Source organism: Dreissena polymorpha, chromosome 8 (assembly GCF_020536995.1).
Source record: "Dreissena polymorpha isolate Duluth1 chromosome 8, UMN_Dpol_1.0, whole genome shotgun sequence".
In the NCBI taxonomy this organism is placed as follows: Eukaryota; Metazoa; Mollusca; class Bivalvia; order Myida; family Dreissenidae; genus Dreissena; species Dreissena polymorpha.
Genome location: NC_068362.1, coordinates 57,059,412 through 57,070,451, shown reverse-complemented (window position 1 = coordinate 57,070,451; position 11,040 = coordinate 57,059,412). Strand labels below are relative to the sequence as shown.

The 11,040-nt window shown below is 32.4% G+C and overlaps 1 protein-coding gene across 1 annotated transcript; it reads left to right on the top strand.

Moving 5' to 3' along the window:
* The first annotated feature begins 7,472 nt into the window (after positions 1-7,472).
* LOC127840549 (heavy metal-binding protein HIP-like) lies at positions 7,473-8,507 on the top strand. Its single transcript, XM_052368962.1, has 2 exons — positions 7,473-7,686; positions 8,092-8,507. Exons 1-2 carry the CDS (start codon positions 7,473-7,475, stop codon positions 8,505-8,507), a joined length of 630 nt encoding a protein of 209 aa, XP_052224922.1.
* Positions 8,508-11,040: the final 2,533 nt, after the last annotated feature.

Below are 11,040 nucleotides of genomic sequence, written 5' to 3'. Positions count from 1 at the left end.
TGCTTTCTATGCAGTCGAGCTAAAATAAATAGGTTAAAACTGAATAAAACGTGGTGCTGTATCTGTGTAATAATCCTTTTGTATCTTTTTCAGTACGTCTCTGTTGGAGCTTATAGAGCAACAAGCAAAACTGCAAGTGGAATATGAACTTAGTAAAGAGCGTCTAGAAAATTTGGAGCAAGCTTCTAATGACTCCGTCAGTACAGGAACGATACACATGCCTTAACGTTAGTTTAAACCTTTTTTTTAAGTTCGATTGCATCGACAGCCTCAGGCTTATTGAAACGCTCTCGAGTCCGTTTCCTGGGCCAATACTAAGTATTTGAGAGTGTCTTTTAGGGAGATCTCAAGAACGCTTCCTTAGTTGGGATCGATTTTTACATACTAAGTTTTTCCTAAAGTTGTGAATGTGTTTCTATAATATATCAAATTACTAGTCTGTGCTGAAAATCTTTGATAACAAATATATGTGACATGTTTAACTGTGATAATCAAACAATATATCATATTTTAGTATAGTCACATTAAATCATATTTTAAGTGTGAGGCAGTTGCAGATCTGTTCCCTTCAAATCTAATTTGAGGTGATACGCTTCCTTAAGACTATTTTATATTGTTTCACTTTTGTGTTCATTTTCTTTGTCAAATCATATTTTATATTATTTTATGGCAGTTTTTATACCATAGGATTTGATCAGCAGTACTCTCACAGATGCTTTTAGTTAAAAGTGTTATGTAATTTTGAAAGATTACTTGTATATTATGTGTTTTAAAACCTGAATAAACATCAATCAATAAATCAATCAACCCGTGACCTGCCCGATCGCTAGGCGGACACCATATACATAACGTCATCCTTTAATGTTACGTTTATGGTATTATCGTTAGTCACGTGTACTTTAATTAATTGATGAAATATTGGACACAATTGTTGTAGAAGTAATTCACAATGTTTTCTCAGTAGAGGATCTTTTTTTAAGTGTAAAGTTGTGTTTTATCCATGTCTTGCCACTATAAACCATAGTTGAAAAAAAAGAAGTGAAGATGAAAGGCGGTAAATATTAAAAGTGTCGTTTACGCAAACATGCAAATTATTTATATGAATTCATTGAATAATTAGTCGTATTGAACCAAAGCGGGCTGACTAACAGACAATGCAATCAGATTTCGAACTAACCATGCTATACAATGAGCATGCCATCTTTGTTCAATCCTTAAATAAACATTTTGATAATTTAAATCAATATTTTGAAGCAGTTTTAAATTCTCTACCATTGGATTCCAAGGCCGGATATCAAATTCAATAAGGCAATGCAACTGAGATATATTTAATGCAATTTTAATTAAACGTTTGTGTGGAAATGAAGACATACAGTACGTTTTGTTTTTTTATTTGTTGCCTTTCGGATAGCACTTTATATGCTGCTGTATGAATTTGCATTATTTTCCCCAATATGCATGTTTACTTGTTTGATTGATAGTGTCACAAAGATAATCAAAGAAAGATATTTTATATTTGTTTAATGACAAACTTGTTAGAGTACCCGTGTCTTATTTCATTGCGACCTAGTGCATGGATTTTAATGAGAAAGATATATTATCCATTTCTACATTACTCGTGCCATACCAGATAAAGCTACCATATATGTTTAATGTTCTATAGTAGATGCTTTTTGTATCTGCTGATTCAGATGAAGAAAAGGTTGAAGGAGATGGAGAGTCAGTTGCGTACTTCCCAGGCCCAGTGCATCGTGCTTCAGACGCAGCTCAAGCAGGCATGGCGTAGATTTACTAGTCGGATGCTGTAAAACATGACCTCTATTTCTCAACATTATTTAGTCTGTTATAACTGGTTTGTGGATACGCTAATGCTTACTACATTCACATGGCAATTCAGTGTGTATAAGAAATTGTTCAATTCCAATAACTAAGTGTATGCAAATTTATTGCTGTACACAGTATTTGATATAGTGTGCATCTTTATAAATTACATGTTTTTTGGCGGATGAGACAAGATACTTCATTATTTTAAATATTTTAAGAAAATGTTGAGACTGGTAAATGTTGATAGTGGTTTAATTGTTTTATAACAGTGTATTGATTAATATCATAACATATTCATTTGGTTTATCACGTGGTTGAACTATCGATCATGGTGTTTGTTTTGCGCAATTAAATACATATTTTAAAACGAGGAATGAATTCAGTAATTAAACATTTGCTTCAAATCAAGCACGATTTTGTAACACTTTTCTGTCAGAAATTTCCTCATAAATTGTTGTATTCTTAATAAGCAGCCACCACAGTATTGTGTTATTAATAGCTGATAATATGTATACCATGCCTGTGTCTTTTAACGTGTACTGTGTATGAAGTTGCAGATCGAAAGCAGCACCTCTGAGAAAACTGTACAAGTCAATGAACCACAAACGCCCAGCATTGTTGTTACAGAAGTCTATGCAGCAATTATAGTGTTGACAGCCATTCATTTCTTTGATTTAGAATCCTTCATATATCGGGATTGTGTTCCCTGAAATTGTCTTAATCAGAAAAATATTGAATTTTATTTATTGACGACTAGTGCTTTATTGTTTTCATTTTGTGCTTTAATGATGTTAATCCACATACTTGTATATGTAAGTAATTTCATCATTTACTAATAAGGTTAACATTCCGTATGTATTTTACAGGTTGAAAAAGTGCTCTTTGCTTTGTGCAATATAAACATGCATCATATATGGTTGCTATGGGTTAACACTCTCTTTAAGTGGCATTACGGTTTGAGCATGCATAACTAATAAAAAAACATTTTAAAATCAAATTAATAATAATAATAGTCACTTTCATTTCATAATTGGTATTGCCTTTTTGTTTCATTTATTTTATAACTATCATGGTTTAGATCTGTTACTGCTTATTGTACGTTGATTATACTGGAATAACAATTGACTTTTGTCTGTGTGTCTGCCTTTTATTTCTGTTAATATGTTCGTCCGTCGGTTAGTCTGTCCGTAGATATAAATGTGTTTTTGAAGAACAAGATTCAGACAATAACCATCATAGTGTAAAGCATATGACTAGCCAATAAGACTACTGTTGACTTAAATATATTCATATACTACAATATGCACATCTTCGTCGCTTACATTTAATGAAGACTGAATATCTAACTGTGTTTGAGCACTGTTATCAAATACTGAACGTTTATTATTTCAATATGCATCTCTTCCTCGGTTACATTCACCTGATAAATGTGTTCAAGTATTGATATCAAATACTAAACATCTTAGCGTGTGTGAGTACTGTTATTAAATACTGAACATCAAAATGTGTTTACGTACTGTTATTAAATACTGAACATCAAACTGTGTTTAAGTACTTTATTAAATACTCAACATCAAAATGCGTTAAAGTGCTGTAATTAAAAACTCAACATCTTACTGTGTTTGAGTACTGTTATTAAATATTGTTCATGTATAAATACAATATGCACACCTTCTTATTTTACAATTACCCGATAAATGTCTTTTCGTACTGTTATTAAATACTGTTATTAAATACGGAACATCAACTTGTGTTGAGTACTGTTATGAAACACTGAATAGCAAACTGTGTAAAGTATTGTTATTAAATACTGTACATGTACTATTACAAAATGCACATCTCTTTTTTGGCTACGTTTACCCAGGATAAATGTGTTATAGTACTGTTATTAAAAACTAAACATCGAATGGTGTTTGAGTAATGTTATTAAATACTCAAAATCTGTGTTTGCGTACTGTTATTAAATACTGTACATATAAATGTGTTTAAGTACTGTTATTAAATACTGAACATCAAACTGCGTTTAAGAAAGGTTATAAGAAACTCAACATCTAATGTTGTTTAAGTACTGTTATTTAATACTGAACATATAAATGTGTTTGAGTACTGTTAATAAATACTCAACATCTAACTGTGATTGAGTACTGTTCTTAAATATTGAACATGAAAATGTATTTATGAACAGTTATTCAAAACTCAAGATCTAACTGTGTATTAGTACTGTTATTAAATACTGAACATCTAACTGTGTTAAAGAACTGTTATTGAATACTGAACAAAAAATGTGTTTAAGTACAGTTATGTAATACTCAACAGCTAACTGTGTTTGAGTATTGTTAAATAGTTTAGCTTGGTGTATATGTTTCTCATCTTTTATGTATTTCTACAATTAAATTTCATAGGACTAATTCACATCCGTAAAAAATATTACTTTAAACATTAACACGTTGATAAGTTTATTTATGTAGAGAACAAAACTTGTCTAATACAGTGATTTTTTCATTTTGCTCCAATTTATCAATTAATATTTTATAAGATGAATGCAAATCTTACATATTGGTATTACTACATCATAGTACATGTTGAATACCTTACTTCATTCACTACACGTTAGAATATTTTTATGCATATTATTCCAATCCGGCAACCATTATCAATGTCACAAATTACTTATTTACTCATAAAAATTGTTGTTATCAAATTGTGATTTACATTTAAAACCTTGCACTAGCCAACTTTTATGCAATGTACATGTTTGTATTTCAAGTTAAATGTTAACCTTGCTGGAGTACTCACTGATATGTTTCTAATCAAAGACACTTGATACTCATTACTTATTACAACACTTTTACTCATCCTCCCCCCTCCCTATCACTCATCCATGCCTTTCACCACTAGACATAATAAGACTTCATGTGCCATGTGTAAACTTACACAGTCAATTACATGCACAGTATTGCACGTCATGCAATTTCACTACTGTAGGTCAAATTGACACATTTTAGTACATGATTATATACACCTACTTGCTGAAACAATAACACAAAGTTTTACTTACGATTCACATGGTCACTAACACAGGTCAAACATGGACATGGTTGTCTGGCCTGACAAAGTTGTGAAAAAAACATCGGTCAATGTCACGTGAATGTGTCATTTCACATCTGATCATTATTTTATAAAAAAAAAACTCCAATTAATCCCAAGTAGTATTACCTTAAACAGACAATTACAGTTCACATTTTTAAAATTTCTACATCACTTTAGTTAATATGCAAACTATAAATTAATCACTCTCCGTGAATATTCTGCAGATAAAACAGTGAAAACACAAACAAAAAGCACTTTTCTGACCTCATTCCAGGCTTAACACACAGGTCAGCGAAGCGCCATAGAAAAAAATGAACCAATCAAATTTAACTGGTTTTAAATAGAACCGAACGGAAAAATTATAACTATAGTCTGTTTCAGTAATCCATGTAAACAAACAGGTTATTCCGGCCAAAAGAAATAATGTTTATTTCTCAGGTCAACATCAGCATTCCCCCACTCAATTCAAATTTCTGTTCCATATCTTATTTTATCTCCATTTCTCTTTCTCTCTTCTATTTTCTATATAAGGTTTAACACCATGTCACAATTACTTTTTGTAAAAGATGCATTGTCACTGTATTTGTGATTTGAGCGTAATAAAGTTAATGTTGTTGTTGTTGTAATTGAATACTGAACATATAAATGTGTTTAATTACTGTTTTTAAACTTACTGTGTTTGAGTACTGTTATCAAATACTGAACATATAAATGTGTTTAAGTAATGTTTTTAAATACTCATCATCACACTGCGTTTAAGTACGGTTATTAGGAACTCAACATCTAACTGTGTTTAAGTACTGTTATTGAATACTGAATATATAAATGTGTTTAAGTACTGTTTTTAAATACTGAACATGCATTATTACAATATGCGCATTATCTTCGGTTACATTTACCCGATAGATGTGTTACTGTTATTAAATACTGAACATCGAACTATGTTTTAATACTGTTATTAAATACTGAAAATAAATGCGTTTAAGTACTGTTATTGAATACTGAACATCAAACTGTGTTTGCGTACTGTTATTAAACATTGAACATCGAACTATGTTTGAGTACTGTTATTAAATACTGAACATATACATGCGTTTACGTACTGTTATTAAATAAGGAACATCAAACTGCGTTTAAGTACGATTATTAAAAACTCAACATCTAATTGCGTTTAAGTACTGTTATTTAATACTGAACATATAAATGTGTTTAGGACAGACAGACAGACAGTTTATTTTGACTTGTACAATGTACATCGTCAACAACACATAATGAAAACAGTACAATGTCAATTGTTATAGGAACAAAGTTTTATGCATATTTACAAATCATTAACCTAGCTAACAAGCATAACTTAGACACACCAACTATCGAATTTATATCGAATACATTAAATCCAAAACACAGTGTTTGTTTTTGAAAATAAACATTTCATACAAACATTTAAAGTTGGTGGCATTGTCTAAAAACCTCTATGTATTTCAACCTTTATAAATGTCATAACTTCAAAAACCATTTATGCTAGATAACATTTTATACTTTATTAGATTTATACATGTAGATATCTCGAACATTTTCAACGATATGTTCTTTAAACTCATCTCTCGTTGTGAAATGTTGTGAAATAAAAAACACGAATAATTTCATTATCAACTTTTAATTTTGAAAATGGCACTCTTAAAAGGAATTTCTATCGTTCCCATTTGTATTCCTAACCGTGTTTGAGCAAACCTTTAAAGCTATAGTAATTTTGCCAAGTGCATATTTGACGATGTGTTTGTAAATTGTATACTTAGGTAACTTCAACCTATCATAAGCGCGTGGCTTTCGTGTACAATTAGCTGACACTATTTGTGATGGTGTAATTTTCGATAAAACCGGTTTCTGGTCCTTTTTGCTTTTTTACAGCTAAATGGCCAAATGTCAGAATCATGGAACTTGGTAAATGACCGCACCTACTGACACTAAACACATGGGCGAGAAATATAAATAGCATTTGGGATTAATCGATTTGTTTTTTTTTTCCTTAATGTTTGGTAGGTTTTGATATGCTCGGTGTTTATAGACTCAGATTTGTATCGTCTCATTAAACTTTTGTCAGGACAAAATTAGTACGTACATGTAATTTTATCTTGCATTATTACTGGCTTTAATAAATAATTTTACATTAGTTTTTTTTACATTCTTGTAAACAGTGTAAATAACTGTTACATTTTTAGAATTATGAGAATGCCTTGAAAACAGTCTTGATGCGAATGTTTTAAGTTAAAACCACTTCCAGTGCCTTAACATAAATAACCCGACTGATTTGGCATTTTCATGTTTAATGATAAACATGTAGAGAATAGGATGAGTTCTTAATATTCGACGAAATGTAAGATTTCATTAACTGTCATTTATTGTTAGTTATACAATATAATGTTAAAATTCACCTTTACTCAAAGTGACTTATCTATTTTCTCAATGTTCTAGTTCAAAATCTAGAACATTATAAGCTCATAAAAAATCGTCAAAGGCGTCATTCGCACATGTAAACTTCAAGGAGCATGCAACCAACTATGTTTCACATAATTATATATATTGCGTTTGGGTGCGTTACAGCTTCGCCTGTTTTAGAATCCCGATTTGTGGCGGGAGGGGACATTCCAGATCTTGTTCTCAGATTGGACGCAAACGAAGTGAAACTGAATGCTCTTACAGAGAACCTGAGTGAAACCGTTGGCCAGCTTGCTTCTCTGACGAGATCATTTAACGACCTCAAAGCCAAAGTCGGTAAGTAGCATTTCTCAGACTGGTTTAGAATGGCTTATTTTATGAGCGTAACATTTGAAGCATATCATATTAAATGTTTAATATACAATATGGATTCATTTGCGCACTGCTTGTTCAAAAATATCTTGCAAAATACTTATGTAATTACTTGACCTTTTTGTACTATTGATTTGGCAATTTAGAAAAACAGGTGTGACAATTATTTCTATTTAACGTCAGTATATAAGTTGAAAAGTTTCTTTTTATATATCATTATATCAAACTCTTTACCCAAGCAAATTAATTCTAGATCTCTCAACTTTGATTCTTTGTTTCGAGGATTGAGCCTGAAATTAGTGTGTTTGCTTTACACAATATTTATCAAAGTAAATCAATTTTTCTTAAACTATTTATTTGTCTACTCAGATCACCAGCCAGTGGCATTCAAAGCACATCTGGCTTCGAGTGGCAATTTGTATATCACTATCGGTCCAAATCAGCGCATCATCTTTGACGATGTTCAACTGAACCTTGGAAATGCCTACTTTCAACATCTGGGCGGATTTCTTGCACCGTTGAGCGGCACGTACATGTTTTCCGTCTCCATTTGCTCACATGCTGGCCATTACATAGTTCTTAATCTGATGAAGAACAACAACAGGATCGGCGGTGTACTTGCGGGGGATAATGCTCTTGATGATTGCTCTTCTGAGACTACCGTCACTCAACTGAACACTGGCGACCAGGTATACGTCCAACATCATGGGACCGATGGCGATATGATCTTTGTGCATCAAAACTATATAAATAGTTTTACGGGGTCACTGTTGCAAATACTTTAAATGACAATAAATAAGACGTACAGCTGTATGTTGTTTTTGTTTGTAGTATATGCCCTTCATTGATTGACCAATGGCTGTTCAATCGATGCGTATTATTATAAAGCGGTCCTTTCACCACGTTGTCCGTCCGGCGAACTTTATGGTTTTTAATGTTCATATCTTTTCTATTAAGCCACGTATGAACAAAAAAATGTGCATTTCCTTTAGCAATTTTGATTTATTGCGAGCAGTATGTCAAGTAGTCAAGTATCTTCTTTTCTTTCAAATACATACAATTGAAATTTGTAATCTCAGCGTTAGTATTATAACGGCTTGTATGTGCTGTATCACGATGATTCATTACTTAAATTTCCCTCTCATTAAGTCCAAAATATTTTATTAATATAGGTAGTAGATCCACACTTCAACTCGTTATTTGCTATGAAAGTCCAAACGAGAAAACATATTGACATAACTCTGTTATTAAGTTTTTCTCTTGAGAATCGCACTTTAATAGAAGAAATCTCCATCTTCAGATAAATATAAGGCGCATATTTCTTCAATTTGTTTCAAATGTTATCCGAAAAGATGCGATATTGAAAAATACGTGTACAGAACAGAAGACAGAAGATCTGATCTTAAGATGCGCTGCTTTTTCTCTTACCAATTATGCGATTGACATAAGCGCCATAATCGCCCACTGAATACAAATAAGCTAAATTGTGATAAAGTCGCGTAAACTGACTTTACAAAGATGCATTAACCTCGTATAAAGTTGTCTACGGTTAAATTTACTACAACCATTCACAATCACGGACACAATTTATAGAAAATAATTGTTATGAAAAACAAAATAAAAAACGTGAAGCGTTTATAACTACCGAAATAGAATACAATAGCTTTGTCCTAAAAATCGCTGGAATTAAGACATTGACGATAAAAAAGAAACATATATGTAATATATAATAATCAGTAGCCAATTGAATAAATCTGGATAACTTTTCCAGCGGATAACTGTTAAAATTTGGATAAGATATAGCCAAGATATTTGACTTCGGTTACTTTATCCGAATAAAGAATGCATTGACGTACTCGAAATACTGAATGCTAGATGACCAAGACAATTTCGACGAATAGACAGATTTACGGAAACTGACAACCCTAAAGAAATACGCCGACGGTTTAGATTTACACCCGAGAATATCGTCCGCTCAGAAAAACTGATCGGGCATATACTTGAGAGACCAACTGGAAGCAATCAAATATTGACAACGTATCAGCAAATATGGATTAAACTTAGATTTTTACTAACGAATTGTTTTTGCAATTAATAGGGGATTCTTTTGGGATGGACATTGCCACGCTGTCAAGGTTCGTGAGCAAAGTAACTGACTTATGAACTGTGTGACCTGAAAGACCGAATAATTAAATTTCCAACGACGGTCAGAAAGAGATCAATCACCAATATTATCAAATTCCAAAACCCCTTCTCAGTGAGCGACATCTCATCATACGAGAAGTTTGCAGATCTTTTCTTTCGCATTGATACCGTCTCGGCCATTTTCTCATATATATACGCTGTTGTCGTCTGAAATGACATTTTCCGTGAAACCGTCTTGACCGGAACCAGATGAAATGTGCATATGGGTTATATTTGTTTGGCTAACTGGCAGTTTTGTTATTCTGTAAGTCATCCACGCGTTGCCTTTAACGCTCAACCGAAGCAGTATTTTCGACAATTTGTAATTTAAGATTTCTCTGTTTCTCAGTGTGGTATTACACAAAATGTATGTCTTTATTTAGTTTGAATTTTTTATACATGTGCAGAAAATCTCATTCGAGGCAATCCGATTCTTCATTAAGTTATATTAAAATATGAACAATACAATTTGAATTAAAAGTCGGCACCTGTCACTGTTCTAATTGAATTAGAAAATTATGGAAGCCTTTTTAAACATTTGAATTAAACACGATTAACTTTCTTTTTGGCGGGCCTCATTTTCAACGCTTTGAAATATCAAAATGTGATTAAAACCTAGCGACGGAAGTAACTGCCTTATTAAAAGTACCGTTGACTTACGAGTTATGTTGTTGTTCAAATCAATAGAAAAACATACTCTTATGTACATGTAGTGCAGGCCCACCATTTATTATATACATTTTGTAATAAAACACATTACAATTTTGTGGGAATTCCTTTCTCCAATGTGCATTTACTAATGAGAGAGAGAGAGAGAGAGAGAGAGAGAGAGAGAGAGAGGGGGAGGGAGGGAGAGAGAGAGAGATGACGTATGGCTGAATCTTGGTAATGCATATCGTCAACACAATGGTGGATTTCATGCTCCAATGAAAGGCCTGTTCATGTTTTCCCTCTCCGCGCTGATTGACAACGCACTTGCGGAAGAACCTGATTATCGCCTGATTTTCGCCATGATTTGTCTGATGACTATCTTGAGTCATATGATGAACAACTTAACAGCTTTACAGGTGTTCTGTTGCAAGTGGTATAAATGTCAAACGTCTTTAAAAGGCTGTACTAGAAATTCGAAACAAA

Bases quoted from the DNA above. Each gene is read 5' to 3' on its own strand.
- LOC127840549 (XM_052368962.1), top strand. From the start codon at position 7,473: ATGTTTCACATAATTATATATATTGCGTTTGGGTGCGTTACAGCTTCG. The intron at 7,687-8,091 runs GTAAGTAGCATT...TTGTCTACTCAG, and splicing joins CGACCTCAAAGCCAAAGTCG to ATCACCAGCCAGTGGCATTC.